The sequence below is a fragment of the Juglans regia genome, chromosome 6, assembly GCF_001411555.2.
Source record: "Juglans regia cultivar Chandler chromosome 6, Walnut 2.0, whole genome shotgun sequence".
Lineage (NCBI taxonomy): Eukaryota > Viridiplantae > Streptophyta > Magnoliopsida > Fagales > Juglandaceae > Juglans > Juglans regia.
In genome coordinates, this window is record NC_049906.1 from 29,697,842 (window position 1) to 29,718,415 (window position 20,574).

Below are 20,574 nucleotides of genomic sequence, written 5' to 3' on the forward strand. Positions count from 1 at the left end.
CTAGGTTAACATCGTGATCTGATCACGTGACTGCAGAACTTGGTTGGCAAAGAACCTCACATCAACATCTGGATCCCCACTGAATTGTACCTCATTGGAACGAGTTGTCATATTAAATTCAGATAGACACCAACGTCAAGGTCCTTGACCGTAGAACTTGGTTGACGAAGAACCCCGCATCAACGTCAAGATCCTCCGTAATTTTCACCATAATAAATTAAGATATTGTCAATTGATCCTAAATATCTTGGCGGTATTCATACTTTTGTTATCAGATATTTGGTGCCAATAAAATAAAATAAAAATTCATGTGTTTACTTACCGAGCAAAAGAAAATGATTGACATATAATTAATTTTATAATATTTTATCTAATTATGTTTTAAATGAAGAAAGATTTTTATAAAATAACTTTAAAATAACGTTCCTTACATAAATATTCTATTTTAAAGGATAATTAAAAAAAAAAATTGTAAAAACTGTTCTACATTTATCGTTACTCCAAAACAAATGCCAAAAGCCCGCATCTTTGAAAATCGAAGTCCACGATATGTCGGTAACTCTGACGCTGCCTACATTCACTCTTGAGCTCGCAGAAGCATACATCAGATGAGAGTGCAACTCTTTTGGCACTGACAAGGGATGTTACTAGGACAACCATGGATTCGATGAGGCTATATGGTGTGTTGCGGCTCGTGGTTTTGGCTTTCTTGGTGCTTCCAGCGGTGGTGTTGAGCAGTACACGGAGATGCAAGTTTCCAGCAGTATTCAACTTTGGAGACTCAAACTCGGACACCGGAGGAAGATCTGCCGCATTGTCAGAGGTTAATCAACCCAATGGAGAAACCTTCTTTGGACATCCTTCGGGAAGGAATTGTGATGGCCGTCTCATCTTAGATTTTATAGGTAACTGGGCTAATCCTCTGATTGCAGTTTCATTTTGAAGAAAAACTCTATAGGTAACTGGCCAGAGGAAAGGCGGGGAAACCGGATCCCACTTGGCAAAATGTAAATGACGCCGTTTGCATTTTCCTATATACGCATGTGTTTATATCATCTTGTTCATCTGTTTTAGTAACTTCAGGAAAAACACAAATAATGTTGCCACAAATAATGTATTGCTTCAAGAATTAAATGATGAAGGTTTTAATTGCAACTTCAAGCTGAAAGTTCCTGCCAGGCACGCTCCCATTAGTGTTTTTTAAAGTCCTGCTAGAAGCCCACGAAGATTGATTTCTGGGGATCTCTTTCCTTCTTCTGTGACTTTTCAAGAATTTTAGGATAGCCTTGTTACATGCATAGTCCCGATCAGTCCCCTTCCAATCCCAAAATGGCAGGATTTTTCTTTCAGACCAGACGTGAATGATTGGATACCTTGGATTTGCAGAAAATTGTTGGAAAGGATTAATCGAACCCCATCAACGACTTCCTCTATGAAAATACCAAAGATATCACCAACCCAAAAAAAAAAAAAAAATAGGCATTTATTTCACAGCTCTAGATGGGATGCATCCTGGATAGCAAATCTGCAGATGTTCAAATTTCTCCTACCCACGACGAGTCCCACAGACCTCTCTCTGCTTCAGTTTCTGCAGGCCTCTCTCTGCTTCTTTTCTCCTACCCATGCCGACGACCACTCTCTCTACTTTTTCTCGTGCACACAAAGACAATCAAACCAGTCCATCATTCAAAATCAAACCAAACTTTACCCAAATCCACAACCGACCCATCATTTCGAAAGCTTCTGGCAGATCTAAGATTGAAGATGAACAAGCAATCTCTGCTTTTTCTCCTACCCACGAAGACGACCACAGATCTGAGTTGTAGAAGACGACCCCTCTGCTCTGCTTTTTCTCCTAACAAAGTTTGGGCATCTGTTGGTTTCTCTCCTTTCATCTATTTCTTTTCGTCCGTTTTCTTCTTCTTCATTTTTTTTTTTAATATAGCCTCTACATGGCATTAGCCAATTACACCGCGGTTCCCCACCGCGGTTGTACGTAGAAGAACTAATAATGCATGTGTGCTTGTATATTTTTACTTATTTCTCGATCCCAATGCAGCCGAGGAGCTGAAATCACCATACCTGAGTCCATACTTGGACTCGATCGGGACGGATTTCAGGCATGGTGCAAATTTTGCAACAGGAGGTTCATCCGTTCGTCCAGGAGGGTATAGTCCATTCCATCTCGGGATTCAGATTTCCCAGTTCATGCGTTTCAAATCTCAAACAGAAGCTCTGTATAACAATCAACTTGACCCTAGCAGTCAGTCTCTCTCAAGCCCCCTCTCACTCAGTGTACCTTGTATGCTAAAAGATGCTTCAAAATACAGTACTTTGTGGTCCTGAAAGCTTACTAACAATGAGCATTGAATTTGTAAATTTTGGCTCCAGGAAAGATGCCACCAGTCAAAAGCAGCCTCCCAAGGCCTAAGGACTTCTCAAAAGCTCTTTACATATTTGATATTGGACAGAACGATCTGTACTATGGTTTTCAATACACAACATTAGAACAAGTTCGACTTTCCATCCCTGATATCTTAAGCCAGTTATCCCAAGCAGTGCATGTAAGCAAACACCACCTGATGGTTATAATTGAACAATTTCTGAAAATAACTGATTATTCTAGCCGTTCTTTTGGTCATTGTTTCAGCAATTGTACAAGGAAGGTGCAAGAATATTTTGGGTACATAATACAGGCCCAATCGGTTGCTTGCCAACAAGGGTTATAAATGACCGATCTAAGCCTGGTAATCTGGATCAGAATGGGTGCGTGAAGCCTAATAATGAGATAGCTCAGGAGTTCAACGGGCAGCTCAAGGACATGGTGTTTAAACTGAGGGCACAGCTCCCTGATGTAGCATTGACACATGTCGACATGTATTCCGCTAAATATGCACTAATCAGCAATGCAAAGAATGAAGGTAATGATAATTTTATCTACAAACATCAGTAGCAGGGGGTTAATAATCCACTACCCATTGCAGATCTAATCTTTAACTGTTTGATGATGACAGGTTTTGTCGATCCATTTGAGTTCTGTTGTGGGACTTACTATATTGATTGTGGGAAGAAGGAAATAGTTTATGGAACGGTTTATGGTAATCTATGTCAGAATCCATCAAGGCACGTTAGCTGGGATGGCATACACTACTCTGAGTCAGCCAACCTATGGGTTGCAAACCGAATTCTCAATGGCTCCTTCTCTGACCCACCAGTTTCAATTCGGGAGGCTTGTTATCATCCCAAGAATTTGTAAGCACATTGCAGTATGTTAATGAATGCTGCTCGTAATAATAATTCTTTTTGAATGGTCCCCTGAATATGCAGTGTGAAAACGAGTACTCTTGGTAGCTTGATTTTGCAATCAGGCAAACATCAACTTTCAAGGCGACCAAAGTCGGTTTTATTTTCTGTACTGTATGTACTATTTCCTGATGTATTTCTCTATTTACTAAAAATTATCTTTACGAAAAAAAAAAAAAAAAGCAGCTAAAAGAAGCTTCATTGTTGGGAATTCTCCATCCTTGTAACTTTCAGAAAAAGGGAAGGACATGGATACTCATGGATGCTATTGAGTTTATGATCTCAGGGTTGGTGTCGAGGAGTGTAACTAGTGATCTGGTTTTCCTGTTCCGGACCCTGCCGGCTTCTCTCAACAACTCTGCTAACCTCCGCCTCTCGTCATCCACATCAGGATTTGCTGTTCCTAGCGTCTCTTCTCTCATTCCAACGAGATATTCCGAAATTCCAATGGCATCATCCAGCCTGCCAAAATTTAATTTGGAAAGCACAAAAATATTGTTACAAAGTTCAAATAAAGAGAATCTACTTAGATTGTAGATATACCCTGCAAAATGCTGTGTCGATGACCAACAGCAAAGAAGAGGTAGAAAAGATCAAAGCAAATGGTGCAAAACAATAAAAACTCACATCAGTCACTTCGATAAAACATAACAAACAAGGGAACAATACCTTCCCATTGGATCATAAGTGCCAGCAAGATAGCTATAGACCCCTAATGTATCTGGATGATATGACCCATATTCCTTTTCCAGTATACTTCTTGATTATTCAAACAGATCTGCAGCCTCATTTATCGCATAGCGCTGCACACAGACAAGTCCCATTTGGTTAACTTAAAAGAAAGATATAATTAACCCTTCCCAAATTATTACAATGATGGAATGGTCGAGTTTGGTAGAATTTTTTTTAAAAAAATCCGGGTTCCGGTTTCAAATCAGGAACCCGGCCCTGGTGGACCCAGGTTTAGTCATGGGGTACCCGCCCGGATTTAATCCGAACAAGAATCCGTAATCGAAACCCGCGGGTTATCCGAGTTCCAGATCGAGCTGGAAAAAAAAACTCGCCCGGATGAACAGTGCTAAGAGCAGCAGCTTGTAATAATAATAAACAATTAAAATAACACCAGCTAGCTTGTACTTGGATGCGCCATTTGCGTTGCAGGATTTTGACAATGTTACGGGCTATAGTAAGTGATGTCTGAGCTTTGCATGAACAAGGGTTGAAGTCAGTTGGTTTGTTTAACTGTTTGTAATCGTGTCGTTTAGTGTTAAGGTGGAATAATTAGAACGATGTTGTTCTTGCATTGTCGTTTGGGTCAAATTGTGCAGTTTTCCTAACTGCTCATGTAACCGAAACCCTCTTCTATAATTAGTAGCCGTAAGTTGGGAAAGAGGCCAACTTCGGCATTCAAGGGAAACTCAATCTCTCTCTCTGCTTCTATCTCTCTCTATCTCTTTTCTCTCTATATCTTCCTCTTCTCTAGCGTAACTCCATTGGATTTCTGGAGGTTAGTAACCTCAGTTCTCATCAGTTTCTCTTAGACTATACAAGGTCCACTACAATTGGTATCAGTTGTCAGTAATGGCGGAAGGCACGAGATCATATGCACAGATCCTTGATTCTGTCAATCAGTTAAGGGAGCGGCAAGAAAGACAACAAAAACAGATCGAGGATGCAATTACGATCCTGGCTCAGCAGCAAGAAACAGCAAGATTGGAAAGGGAGGCACAGGATAGGAAATTTACTGAATTATTGCAGCATCTTTCGAAGCTTCCTTATAATCCTCAGCAGGAAAGTAATGCTCATAATACAAGGAATGGACAAGGTTTTCATCAATCGCGAGAAGGTGAAACAGATGATGGTTCAGGGGGAGTCTACTGCACAAATGTACCTGACAGATCTAATATGAGACAAATAAAGCTGGATTTTCCAAGATTTGGTGGAAAGGATCCTGCTGCTTGGATTTATCGCGCTAATCAATATTTTTTGTATCATCAAGTTCCTCCTGGCCAGAGGATCTTTATAGCTTCATTCCACATGGACAATGATGCCTTGGTATGGTTCCAGGATGCAAGTGAGTCGGAAGTTTTTCATTCTTGGGAGGAATTCATTCAAGCAGTGCAGGTACGTTTTGGTTCATCTGCTTATGATGATCCTATGGAGGCATTAACACGTTTGAAACAGGTTCATTCAGTTACTGCTTATAAAACTGAATTTGAACTGCTTTCCAATCGTATTAAAGGCATTTCTGAAAGAAACAAATTAAGTTGTTTTTTGAGTGGCTTGAAAGATGAGATTAGGCTGCCAATACGTATGTTGAATCCTTCTTCCTTAAATGATGCCTTTGGTTTAGCAAAAATTCAAGAACAGTATGTTTGGAGTACAAAGAGATCGTGGAGACCTAGTTCTAGTGATTCTCCTCAGTCTAATATGGGACCTTCTGTTTTGGGAAACCCTAAGGCACCTATTGTTAAGTTACCTTATCAAAAAATAAGTGAGTCTCAGATGCAAGAGAGAAGAAAGAAAGGCTTATGCTATTTTTGTGATGAGAAATGGCAACCAGGCCATAAGTGCAGTAGACCAAAAGTTTATGTGTTAGATGGAATGGAAATGGGTGAAACTAGTGTTCATACGAGTGAGAAGGAATTACTTGTGGAAGAGATCCATGAGGAGCCTGAATCTGCTGACATAGCTTCCATTTCATTGCAAGCTATGGTAGGTTCTCCCAGTACTACAACCATGAGAATGGTTGGTCATATTCATAACAAAAAGGTAGTCATATTGATTGATTCTGACAGCACCCACAATTTTGTGGATACTGCTTTGGTAGGCAGGTGTGGCTTGGTATTGCAGCAAGGGCAAGCTTTGCAAGTCAAAGTGGCTAATGGTGATGTTTTGTCAAGTGATGGCAAAGCTGTTGGTGTTGGTATTCAAATCCAAGGCACCAGATTTGTTGTTGATTTTTTCTCATTATCTCTCGGAGGGTGTGATGTAGTGTTGGGAGTAAGTTGGCTTTCATCACTTGGACCAATACTGTGGGATTTCACAGACTTAAAAATGCAGTTTGTTTATCATGGAAGAGAAGTTTGTTTTAAAGGACTCACATCATCTGCTAGCACTTTAGTTGATGATAAGGAAATTTCTATGGTCTCTAAAGTAGGCTCGAAAGGAGTATGGTTACAACTTATGGCTGTGGAAAACGTGAAACCTCAGAATGATCCTTGTCCAGAAATACTGTAGTTATTACAAAAGTTTGGAAAGGTTTTTGATGAACCTACTTCTTTACCTCCTCATCGAGCTCGAGATCACCAAATCAACCTCAAGAAAGACACTATACCTGTTAGTGTGAGGCCATACAGATATCCTTACTTTCAAAAAACAGAAATAGAGAAGATTGTATCTGAACTACTCATGTCTGGTGTGATTAGGCCAAGTCAGTCTCCATTTTCATCTCCTGTATTGCTAGTGAGGAAATCTGATGGGTCTTGGAGGATGTGCATCGATTATAGGGTGCTAAACGAAGCTACTGTTAAGGATAAGTATCCAATACCTGTTGTTGATGAGTTATTGGATGAGCTATTTGGTTCAACAGTATTCTCTAAATTGGACTTGAGATCTGGTTATCACCAGATTCGAATGAAAGATGAGGATGTACATAAGACTGCATTTAGGACTCATGAGGGTCACTATGAGTTCCTTGTCATGCCATTTGGCCTTACAAATGCCCCTTCAACATTTCAAGCATTGATGAATGAGGTTTTTAAACCTTTTCTTAGGCAGTTTGTCATAGTATTTTTTGATGACATTCTTGTCTACAGCAAAGATATGGCATCCCATTTAAATCATCTGGCCACTGTTTTGAAGACATTGGAGACTAATCAATTGTTTGCAAAAAGGTCCAAGTGTTATTTTGCTTGTTCAGAAATCGAGTACCTTGGCCATTTAATTTCCAAAGATGGTGTGAGAGCTGATCCGAGAAAGCTGGAAGCAATGTTGTCTTGGCCAATTCCAAAAAATCTCAAAGCTTTGAGGGGTTTCTTGGGATTAACAGGATATTACAGAAAATTTATTCGTGGCTATGGACAGATTGCAGCACCTTTAACTCTTTTGTTGAAAAAGGATGCTTTTAAGTGGTCTGAGGCAGCCACTCATGCTTTTGAAGAATTAAAGAAGGCAGTCACCAGTCCTCCTGTTCTATGTTTACCTGATTTCAATAAACAGTTTGTGGTTGAATGTAATGCATGTGGAGTGGGAATAGGAGCTGTCTTGATGCAAGACAAGAGGCCATTGGCTTTTCTAAGTCAGGCTCTTAAGGGAAAAAATTTAATGCTTTCAACATATGAGAAGGAGCTTTTGGCATTAGTCATGGCTGTCAAAAAGTGGAGGCCTTATTTGTTAGGGTCTGCCTTTGTTATTCGAACTGATCATCACAGTTTAAAGTTCCTTTTAGAACAAAAAGTGGGGACAGATGCTCAGCAGAGGTGGATTTCTAAGCTTTTAGGCTATGAATTCACAATTGAGTACAAGAAGGGAGTTGAAAACAAAGCAGCAGATGCTTTGTCAAGAAAGGCAGTTTCAGATGACACAACTTTAATGTCTGCTACCTCATTTCCTACTCCAATTTGGTTGGAGGAATTGAAACAAGCTTACACTTCAGATCAGAAAGTGCAGGATCATTTGGCAGCATTACAAGGGAGTTCTCCTTCTTCATCTTCTGCATTTTCTATCAAGCATGGGTTATTGTTCAAGAAGGGCAGAATTTATATACCTGATAATCAGGAATTGAAACTAAAATTTTTACATTTTATCCATGCTAGTCCCTCTGCTGGACATTCAGGGTTCCATAAGTCATTGCATCGAGCTAGACATGACTTTTATTGGCCTGGACTTAAACGTGAGGTGAAGCAGTATATACGAGAATGTGATCTGTGTCAGAGGAATAAGGTGGAACATTTACATCCTGCAGGTCTTTTACAGCCTCTTCCTATACCTGCAAATACATGGACAGATTTGTCCATGGATTTCATTGAAGGCTTGCCAATCTCTAAAGGGTTTTCTGTCATCATGGTTGTTGTTGACAGATTATCCAAGTATGCACATTTTATGGCTTTAAAACATCCATTTACAGCATCTAAGGTGGCAACATTATTTTTTGATAATGTGTTTAAACTCCATGGCATGCCTCAGAATATTGTTTCTGATAGAGGAGCTACTTTCACCAGTTCCTTTTGGAAGGAACTCTTTAACCTCCAAGGAGTGACCCTTTCTTACTCATCTGCCTACCACCCTCAGAGTGATGGCCAAACTGAGGCAGTCAACAAATGTGTTGAACATTTTTTGAGGAGTTTTTCTGGGGATAGGCCTAGGTTGTGGTCTGATTGGTTAACCTTGGCTGAATGGTGGTATAATTCCACTCCTCACACTGCTACCAAGTTAACTCCCTTCGAGGTAGTGTATGGTAGACCTCCACCCAAGCTGCAAGCTTATATACCTGGTTTGACTGCTAATCCAGCAGTTGATGAAGTTTTGAAGACTAGAGATCAGATTCTTTTTACTCTTAAGAGTAATTTAGTTGCTGCTCGGGAAAGGATGAAGTACCAAGCTGATAAGAAAAGAACAGAACGAGAATTTGCTGTTGGGGATTGGGTTTATTTGAGATTATAGCCTTATAGGCAACAATCATTGGTTGCTAGAAGGAATCTCAAACTTTCTCCTCGTTTCTTTGGACCTTTTCAGATTGTCCAACGAGTAGGGAAGGTTGCTTATAAGCTGGAATTGCCTCCAACCAGCTCTATCCACCCAGTTTTTCATGTTTCTTGTCTTAAGAAAAAACTGGGACAACATCACTCTCCACTATCTTCATTACCTCCAGTAGATTTACAAGGTGAACTCACTCATGAACCTGAGGCTATTTTACAGCGGCGGATGAGGCAAGTTAATAACAGATCAGTAATTGATGTCTTAGTACATTGGAAGGGAGCTAGTGTGGATGATGCCACTTGGGAGCCATATTGGTCATTGCGTGACAGGTTTCCTCACCTTGTGGGCAAGGTGCTCTGATGGGGAAGGGTATGTTACGGGCTATAGTAAGTGATGTCTGAGCTTTGCATGAACAAGGGTTGAAGTCTTGCTGAGATTGAAGTCTCGACTCGCAGTGAAGAAATGACCAAAACGTAGAGTTTTGTTTAAGTGTCAGTTGGTTTGTTTAACTGTCTGTAATCGTGTCGTTTAGTGTTAAGGTGGAATAATTAGAACGATGTCGTTCTTGCATTGTCGTTTGGGTCAAATTGTGCAGTTTTCCTAACTGCTCATGTAACCGAAACCCTCTTCTATAAATAGTAGTCGTAAGTTGGGAAAGAGGCCAACTTCGGCATTCAAGGGAAACTCAATCTCTCTCTCTGCTTCTATCTCTCTCTATCTCTTTTCTCTCTATATCTTCCTCTTCTCTAGCGTAACTCCGTTGGATTTCTGGAGGTTAGTAACCTCAGTTCTCATCAGTTTCTCTTAGACTATACAAGGTCCACTACAGACAAGGAATTCGTTCTCAATCAAAGGTTACAGCGGAATGAATATAACCTGTGTTGGGACAATTACTTTCGTGCATTCTTCAAGGTTATAGGGATACGTATTACATGTCGATTTTTCACACTAAAGAAAGTGTGAAAGTTTATGCACTCTAAGATTATATAATTTTTTATTTTCCCAAGTCGAGTTCATTCAATAAGCATGTTATAAATTATATGCTTTGATTTTTTGCTGAACATCTGATTTCTATATGTCAAATTTTTATTAATGAAGAGGAAGCAAATAAATATTTTTTAAAAAATAGTGAAATCTATTGAAAAAACATTAGTTTTGTTTTATATAAGTCTTGTATTTATTTTATTTTTTTAAAAAACTTATACAGTATTTATGAACTCCACAATAAATATAATTATTCCTCTTTAATAAATACAACATATTATTGATGGGAAGATGTGAAAATGAATATGACTAATAAACAAGGATAATAATATATAGACTTACTAAGCTCCTCGTAAACAATATTGCTCTACTATCCAAACAGGGATGGAGGATCTTCCAAAATCCTACATCTCTAGTGGCACAAATTTTAAAGCAGAAGTATTTCAACAATGGAAATTTGCTTGATGCTAAGCTGGGAGGTGAGCCTTCTTTTGCATGGAGAGGAATACATGCTGGAATAAGTTTGTTAAAAAAAGGCCTCATTTGGAGGGTTGGAAATGGACAGAGGATTAACATCTGGCAAGATAGATGGGTACCATCTCTACCTACACAAAAGATCTTGACCCCTCAAGAAGCTGATTGCTGGTGTGAAAAAGTCAGTGACATCATTGATCCTCAACAGAAGAGATGGCAAGAACCTATCCTATCTGAACTTTTCACTAACCAGGAAATAGAGGGCATAAAGGCAATTCTCATCAGCTTAGGAGATAGAGAAGACAAACTCACCTGGCAGTTTTCTCCTAATGGCAGCTACACAGTTAAAAGTGGATACTATCTTGGCAAAGAATTGGAGAGAGAGCAAGGAGGAGAACCTTCTGGCAGAGCTGAGAATTGCCAAGTGTGGAGGTCCATTTGGAAGCTCAAGGTTCCTCCTGCCACCAAAATGTTTATCTGGAGGGCATGCAATGAAGCCTTGCCCACTATGGCTAACCTGAAAAGAAGAAAGGTGATAAAGGATAGCATTTGTTTGATATGCAAAAGGGAACTTGAAACCTCTGGCCATGCTTTATGGGGATGCAGCAGTGCCCAAGATGTTTGGTGTCAAGGCCCAAAGAAAGTGCAAAAAGATTCTTTTCACAGTGACTTGGTTTTTAATATTTGGGCAGAATTGATTGGCAAGCTTGAACCAGGGGATTTAAATGAGGTGGCTGCTACAACGAGAGTGATATGGGCGAGAAGAAATGATGTCTTACATGGGAAAGTTTTTAAACACCCCCAAGAAGTCATTGGCCAGGCCAGGGCAGAATTGTCTCTGCATGAAGAGGCTTTCCAGAAGGAGGTTGATGCTAACTATGAGAACATGGCAAGAGTTCACAGATGGACAAAGCCTGCAGTAGGTGGTTTTAAAGTGAATTGGGATGCAGCTGTGCAATCGAGGCTAGGAAGGATTGGCATTGGTGTCCTAATCAGATATCATCAAGGGCTGGTGATAGGTGCACTTCGTGCTAACAGACCTTTGAGAGGCAGTGCCTTTGATGCTGAAGCATATGGGCTTGTTTTGGCATGTGTTTTTTGTAAGGAAATTGGAATAAGGCAATTCTGTTTGGAGGGAGATTCAAAACAGGTCGTGGACCAAGTGATCCAAGGTTGTCCTAACTGGAGCTTAGGTGGTTGCCTCATATTAGATGCCAAAGCTGTTCTAATCCCAGCTGCTGATTGGTCTATCTCTCATGTATATAGGGAGGCTAACATGGCAGCTCACAAGCTTGCCCAAGCGGCCCTTGAATGCACTGAAGATCTTTATGACATCGAAATATGCCCCCCTTGTATCCTTCAGGTGGTTACTGAGGAAATGAGGCATTGATCCTATCTTTTCCTTTGTAATACTGGTTCATCTTGTATGTGGTTGGTTTGATTAATGAGATCAGTTTATTATCAAAAAAAAAAAAAAAAATGTGGCCGTGTCAACGTTTGGCATTGAATCAACTTTGATGACATCATTACAATGACATCCTACCTCTTGGGTCGTACCATTGGTGCTCATTTGCAAGTACGCAACCCATCCACTCAGGAAAGTTAACAGAAAGACTTCGTTTAATTCAACGCAAGGTCAATACAATTGTTAAGTAGAAAGATATCTTTTTCATTTCGGTTCACATGTTAAGTATTTTTTTCTTTTCTTTTCCTTGTTTTTTCAGGAATGCTACTTATAATTTTAGGACGTGCAAACAGCGTATACTTTATTTAAAAAATTGTAAGACTTGTAATTAAAAAAGAAATATAAATTTTAACTTTTATATGAAATTATATTAATCAAATCAAATGGATTGTGAGCGTCAATTCAACCCGTTTACATAAAACGGATTGAAATAGGTCGTGTCATGTAGACTTCTTTTTAATGAATTATTAAATAAGTCAAAATCAGTCGTGTCATGTCACACATTATTTAAATAGGTTGTGTTAGGTTTTAAAAATTTGATCCATTTAGCTAAATGGATCGTATTTGAGTTGACTTATATAATCAAATGTTCATGACTTGACATGATACGAACAGAACCCCTAAACACAAATTGTCACCCCCTAATTATAATCAATTCTCAAGTGTTTGTTTAAGAGAAGATTTGTTTCTAGTCAAATCAAATACTAGAAACAAATCTACTTTTGAACAAAGACTTTTGTGCTGACAACACTAGGAGTATCTCAAAATTTTGAAAATAGTAGTGAAATTGATTAAGGAAAAACGTACTTATAATAGGTTTTGAGAAATCAGAGGGAAAAAATTGAATAAAAATTATATTATAAAGTTAAAAAATGGTTTGAATATAAATTTTTAATATAATTTTATTTTGAAATTTAAAGAAGTTGTATTGATTTTTGTATTTTGTTTTGAAGTTTTTAAAAGTTATATTGATTTTTGTATTTGAATATCATGATTAGATACTGAATAGATGAAAAAATTAAAAATTTGAAATTGAGAAGTATTTTGTATATAAGTGATATTAGGAATAAAATCATAAAGCTTGCTTGACATCTTTTGTCACTACAACACAATTGGCTTTTAGTGACGGTTAGGAAATTGTGACAGTCCCCAAACCGTCACTAAAAAACATTTTCTGTGACAGTTTCTAGAAACCGTCACTAAAGACAGATGAGATTTTTTTTACGTTTGAACGTATGGAAAATTTACGTTCGAACGTCACATATACATTCAGACATTGTGCTACTTACGTGCAAACGTGAAATGTTTTGGCGCCAACATTCGAACGTTAGTAATTAACATTCGAACGTTAATTGTAAATTTAAATCAAATATGATTCTAATTTATAAATTATGTGGTTTTTATAGTGCATAATTTGTAAACAAGTCTAAAAAATTGACTTGTATATATTTATATATACACAATTTGCAAAATATAATTATATATTTATATATATAAATATATTTATGTTTATATATATTTGAAGTGCAGTAATTTAGTAGTAAAGTTAGAAAATCTAACATTAAAGAAGATTGAGAATTGAAATTAAAAAACAATAGATATATTAAATAATATTGTTCTTTACATATATTAAAAGCAAAATACAAAATATGATAGAATTTCATAAACAACACTCAGATGAACGCGTTGTTCATGAAATTCATAGTTCGTATCTCCTCAGTCAAGCTATCAACCTTCTCGTTGAGGATACCTACACGCTGGGCTATGTCGGCGACAAACTCCTCTACAGCCACGATCTGTCGATTGATATGTGCAGTCAGCTGTGAGATCACTACACCAATCTCAACCCAAGCAAGCCGCGCATCTCATGCAATTGTACTCGTCGGCTGCTGACTACTACTCCCCACACCATGCTCAGGTTGCGTCGGAGGAACTAGATCTTCTACAGGGGGTGGCTAACCCCGAGGATACTCCCTCACCTATCCAATGCTACGTTAATGCGTGCTCATGTCGAGGGGGCTCATTTGATCTTTGACCCGCTCCTCCAGCTGGGTTGGCACTCTCCAAACAAGTAATAGTCGGCTGATAATGACACCATATGGGAGGTTGTCCATGGAGACGATGCTCACCTCATAACAGATCCTCTCAAAGATGTGAAGTGACAAATCTATGGAATCTCCATGTGCAACTCGTATCAAAAATTGTGCCCGAATCCTACTAAATGTGGTCTTCTATATGTGCCACTGGATCCACGTTTGTTGCAACAATAAGCTGCAACATGTGGAAGAAAGTAGCAAATGGTTTTGGTTGAAGGCATTCTTCCTCTCAATCTACGTGTGGTCTCTCCCGGTGAGGATGTAGAAATCCTTGTCTCGATCATCATCCCGAGCCTCACGACCAATACCCTCGGCCTCTGACCAATCTGCATCTCTAGCTAATGATGGCTCAAAAAGGGCCAATAGATGATGCAGAAGTGCCTACATCTACATCGAGTATGCCGTGTGCAGATGTAGATGTGCAAACCAAGGCTAGAGAGACAGCCATAGTCAATGTCTCAACTCCTTGACGAATCTCGAGAAGCTCGGCGATGACATCCAGTGAAATTTCAAACGAAACACCACGTACAGTCAATGTGTGAGAGGATGCGTCCTAAGGCATAGAGCACATCCCCATATAAAACTCTTAAACCATTGAGGGGTATACCTTTCCCCCCAAATGTGTAGATATTTCTTTAGCCTCTATTGATGAAGACATCTCTGAGGTTCGTCTGCTCCCATTTGAGCTCGTCAAACTCATTGATCAGGACTTCTCGCTCCAACATAAGAGTACGAGCCCCGATACGAGCAGTGTCCTGAGTGGCTCTTTCCCTCCCTCGTTGCTTGGTATGCAAAGGATGTGTCATATCCTAAAAATAGAAAAGAAAAAAAATTATTAGTAGTATTGATACATCTTTTGTATTAATTTTAAACTACTCTGCATTAACGTTAGAACATAGTAAAACATATGTTAGAATGTTCAAATAAAACATTCGCATGTGTATCATTTACGTTCGCACGTAAAACACTTATGTTTGAACGTATAACATACACGTTCGAACGTTAAGGCATAACGGCTTAGAATTTTGAAATGTAGTACGTTTGAATGTTACGCCTTACACGTTCGGATGTGTATGTTATACGTTCGAACGTATTTTTTTTACGTGCGAATGTAAAAGATACACGTGCGAACGTTGAAGACATAAATAAATTAAAAAGTAGTATGTTTGAATGTTAAACTTAAACGTTCGGACGTAAATGCTACGAAAAGTAACGTCCAAATGTAAAAAATATACGTTCGAACGTGGAAGGCATAAAAACTATGTAATTGAAACGTCGTACGTTAGCCATTCTCGAAATCTCGAAAATCACGTACCACGGTTATAAGTGGTGAAATGCCACCATAGAAATGAAGTATATATTTCAAAAAACTTTTCTACGATAACTATTTGGCCAATGGCAATCTGTGGTGGCTGGAAAATGGTGTTGAAAATCTAGCCACCACTAACGTACAGTTTTAAACAAAATCCTACTAAATCTCAAATAAAAAACATGTAAGAGGATAAAAGAGGGATGCCTACTTTTTTATGATAGTTGTGGCAGGGTTTGACGGCGGCGTTGGTGGCGACGACGACGGTTTAGTGGTGGCATGCAAACAGTTGAAGAACAAAACGGTGAAAATGACGTTTCTCCATTCAGTTTTGGGCTTATATACATGAAATATTCAAATGTCATTCTTAGTAACGTTCCAACGTGGAAGGAAATGTTGGAACGTGAGAAAATAGTACATTTGAATGTTTCTCGATTGATTTTCCAAAAAAATATTAATAATATATTATATTAATAATATATGTTATATATTATAATGTATACTATAACATATAGTATACTATATCTAATATTATATTATAATATATATAGTATATTATATATACATATATTACATATATAATCTACTATAATAGTATATATATTATACTAAATTATAGCATTATAAATTTCATTTATAACATATACTAATTATAATACTATAATATAAATTATTACTAAATTTGATAAAAATACCGTTCGATCTGTAAAAAACATCGATCGAACAATTATTTAAAACCGTTTGACGGTTTAAATAGCTCGATCTATTTTATGTTTGAACGAGTTTGAACGGATTTAACATGTTCGATTGAACACATTTTTGGACATTCGAACAGTTAGATGTTGATCATTCGACCAATTTTGTACCAGTTGAATCTTCTAGTATCCGTTCGACCAATAAATATGCCGTTCGAATAGATAATTTTATATTAACTAATTTATTTATTTCCATGGTTTTATTAAATTGTTCTATAAATTAATTTATTAATTTCTATTACTATATGATTTTGTGAATATTTTCTCATATTAGATTTTATCACTAATATTGAATATATATATATATATATATATATATTTTTTAAATTTCAGGTTTATAATAATGTCTTATAGGGGCCGTAAATGTTGCAAATCAGGCAAACCTTCCATGTCAACAGTTTGAGAGCAGACTGCTTCACTGGAGCGGCAGGTAAAACTGTCTGATTTTGTGAGTCTTATATGGGAGGGTCATTCCCCCCAATCAGTATTCAACGATCATGGTTGGGCACCAATCCTAGATCAGCGAGAAGAACGAAGGGAGCTGATTTCCTATATTGACATGGTCGTTGAGTTCTATACAGAGCTCGATGGTGCCAGTCCAGATGATGGAGGGGCATATAGGATTTGTGTCCAAGAAGTTCCTGTTCTATTTTCAGCGGATGCACTCGATGCATATCTAGGTATTCCTAGGCTGGTCAATGCCTATCCAAACCTACCGCCTAGAGAGTCTAATCCTTTAGGTGATGCAGAGATGGCTCAGGACAAGAGACCAATTTACACAGGTGAGGTCAATACACTTGCTGATCATGAGGTCAAAGACCTGATTGTTGGTCCAGATGCTCCAGTGTATGATGGGACAAAAAGCATTAGGCAGGCAGATTTATCTTCTTTCTTCAAGATCATGAATTTGATCAACGTCAACTATATTGACCCTCGGCAGCAAAAGACCGAGGTTGGCATGGATAAAGCGAAATTTATGATAAAGGTTGCTCGTGGCATTCCAATCGACCTCGTGGGGTATATATTTGAGAGGATCCGATCAGAAGCTCAGTACATTACGAAAAATATACTGTCATTCGGGATCTGATCACTCAATTCTTGCTACATTTCGGGGTTGTAAAAGAAGTTGACGAGCATGAATGGCAACCGATGGCATCGATCAATAGCACCACCCTGTCACAAAACATTGGGATACTCGAGACTTTGTTTTCGTGGACTTGTTCCTGACTAGGCTGATATTCAGAGAGATGCACAGCCGGGAGATCATATAGCCTCGGCTGGTGAGTTATCTACACAGGCTGAGGCATCACGCTCATCTACTCACGAGGAGGTGTTCGACACACTGCGTGTTGAGATCGGCATACACACATCAGTGGCGATCGATGCAGTGCATACTGCCATGTCAGAATTGTGTACAGAGATTACTGCTAGCATATCTGAGTTATGTACAGAGATTAATGCTAGCATTTCTGAGTTACGTATAGAGATTCATGTCTGTAATGCAACTCAGGTCACGCTAAGTACTCGACTTAGTCGGGTAGAGAGACGATTAACTGAATTCGAGGATGTGTGCAGAGACCTCGTATCACAGTGATTTCTATCTTTTATTTATATATATATATATATATATTTTTTTTTTGTTATAGTTATGGACAATATATGGTGTTTTGATAATTTTCTTTAGTTATGAATTAAATATTTATGGTCTTTTCTAGATTAATTATTGATTTATATTATGTGATGTATGGCTGATAATATTTATTTAACTAAAAATCTTATTTAACATAAAATAAATCATTAAAATATTTCTAAATTAATTACATAAAATTAATTTATGATATATATACATTTTTTTATATTTTGAGTTACGTATAGATTGAGAAAATTGAATAATGTTTTCAAAAATAAATCGAGAAAATCAATAACTATTAAAAAAAATATTTAACAGTTATAATATTAGTTATAACATATTATATAAATATATTATATATTAGTTAGAATATAGTGTATATAATATATTACATAATATAATATAGTACAGTAATTATGTTGTGTTATATAATATATATATATACACTATAGTGTATATATATATAACTAGAATATTAATAAATACCAACTATTGAATAATGTCCTCCTCTCACATTCGAATGTACATTATTTACGTTCGAACGTGTGAAAATTTGGGCTAGAAATTTCCCGCTCGATTTCCTTGCTTTGTGATGAGCATTCATATCTAAACGTTACAATTTAACATTCGAACGTTAATGGATGAAATTTGTTGGGAAATTTATAAATGTTCGAACATTAAATTATATACGTTCAAATGTGAGGAAATTTGGGCGGGAAATTTCCCTCTTGAATTCGGGCTCTGTGATTACCATTCACGTCCGAACGTAAATGGATGAAATTTGAGCTGAAAATTGAGCGGGCTGAAATGAACGTCCGAACGTACAACTTAAATGTTCGAACGTTTCATCAAATGAAATGTTTTGTACATGAAAACACGCCCAAGAGGAAGCAGAGTCATTTCTGCTGCTTCCCCCGTGCATGAAAGAGAGAGAGAGATGGCGAGAGAGGGTCGTGGGTTAGAGATAGAGAGAGTTAGAGTGAGAGAGGGTTAGAGGGTTAGAGTGAGAGAGAGTAGAGTGAGAGAGGGTTAATATTGCGACATAGTTTGGTAAGGAAAAACCCTTTTTCCTCCTATATGTTTTTGCAATTTTATGATATTTGTCTTGTGTTTTTTTTATATATATGTCTCTAATAAGCTAGTGTTGTATTTTTTTGAAGGATTGATTGTTTTGATAAGTTAAAAGCTTTGATTTGTAAAAGGATATTGTGAGTGGTATGTATATTTCTAAACTTTAGTAATATGTTTATATATTTTGTTATGATTTTATTGTCAATAATGAGGAATATGGGATGTGTATAATGTGAGTTGATTGTGAATTTTGATGAATTGGATATGGGTAGAATATTGTGAGTTGAGTAGTGAATTTTGATTATATATATATATATATATATATATATATATATATAGTGAATATGTATCAATTGAGTATTGATGAATTAGAAGGAATTAAATTGTTTATATTGATGAATTAGAAGGAAATCTTTGTGATATGGATTGTGTACTATGATGAATTAAAATGAAAAATTGTGTTGTGTTTATGCTTACTCTTGAAATATTGTGATTATTATTTGTGAATTTTGTGAATATTTTGTGAGTTTATGATGTTTATTGATGAATTAATATGTTTAGAAATATTGTTGTGAGAATATTGTGAATATCTTGTAATATGGATTTGAAATATTGTGATTATTGTTTATAAATTTTGTGAATATTTTGTGAGTTTTTGGTGTTTATTGATGAATTAATATATTTTGAAATATTGTTGTGGGAATATTGTGAATATGTTATAATATGGATTTGAAATACTGTGATTATTGTTTGTGAATTTTTATTGAATATATTTATATGGTTAGAAATATATTGTGTTTAGTTTGTGGATTTATGTGAATTTTTTGATATAATATTTCTTGATTTTTTTTGAATTTGTTCTTTCTTAAGAAAATTATAAGTTTAGGAACTTAATTTAAGTTAAAATTAAAAATATTTAATATACATTTAATATGGGAATAAATATTTAATATTTAATAAGTATATATAATATATTCATACTAGTTTAATTAGAATATGATTACTATGCAACTTATAAGTAAATAACTTAACTATAATATATAATAAATTATTAAATATTCCTACCATTGTGAGGTTCCAAATCATTATATTATTAAATATATATATATATATATATATAAAAAGAAAGTAAAATACTCTTCAAGAAAGAAGTCTTGAACCTACCAAATAAGTAGAGAGTTGGAATAAATAGATATACTTATTTAAAGTAAAATAGAGAGTAAATAAATAAGGATCAAATAAATGCTTAATTAGAAATTATATACTTATTGTCTATATAAATAAATAATCCACTCAATTAAGTATATAAATATTAGTAAACATTTTAGACATAATAAATAATTATAACTAATATGTGCTTCTTTTTGTAATTTATTAAAATAAATCAACTTATACTAAGTTATAATATAAATATTAAGAAATAAATAAGTATCAATTACAATAACAATTGTATAATAACAATTAAAATTGATAGGTATCAATTAATAAGTAGATATACTTATATAATAACCATTAAAATGATAATTTAGGAATAGTAATAATTAAAATTATATAATATTAATTTATTATTACGAGGGAGAATGATCTTAAAGAAATGTTTATCAAATTGCTTGACTATCAAAATCTCTCTAGCCTTGAGAGTTGTCAAACCAGAGAGTTTGTGACAGTTAAGTAATTAGATTAAAACGAAACTTGTGAACATATTCTTCCATTTCTCTCTGGCCTTGAGTGTGTGCTAAAAGGAAACTTGTGAACATAGTCTTTCATCTCTCTCTAGTTCAACAATA

At 36.4% G+C, this 20,574-nt stretch overlaps 1 protein-coding gene across 1 annotated transcript; it reads left to right on the plus strand.

The window, feature by feature from the left end:
* Positions 1-513: 513 nt before the first annotated feature.
* Positions 514-3,721, plus strand: LOC108979811 (GDSL esterase/lipase At3g27950-like). Its single transcript, XM_035690557.1, has 6 exons — positions 514-905; positions 2,060-2,263; positions 2,392-2,564; positions 2,651-2,921; positions 3,015-3,252; positions 3,590-3,721. Exons 1-6 carry the CDS (start codon positions 659-661, stop codon positions 3,612-3,614), a joined length of 1,158 nt encoding a protein of 385 aa, XP_035546450.1. The 5' UTR covers positions 514-658; the 3' UTR covers positions 3,615-3,721.
* Positions 3,722-20,574: the final 16,853 nt, after the last annotated feature.

Bases quoted from the DNA above. Each gene is read 5' to 3' on its own strand.
- LOC108979811 (XM_035690557.1), top strand. From the start codon at position 659: ATGGATTCGATGAGGCTATATGGTGTGTTGCGGCTCGTGGTTTTGGCT. The intron at 2,264-2,391 runs GTCAGTCTCTCT...TTTTGGCTCCAG, and splicing joins CAATCAACTTGACCCTAGCA to GAAAGATGCCACCAGTCAAA. The intron at 2,565-2,650 runs GTAAGCAAACAC...TCATTGTTTCAG, and splicing joins AGTTATCCCAAGCAGTGCAT to CAATTGTACAAGGAAGGTGC.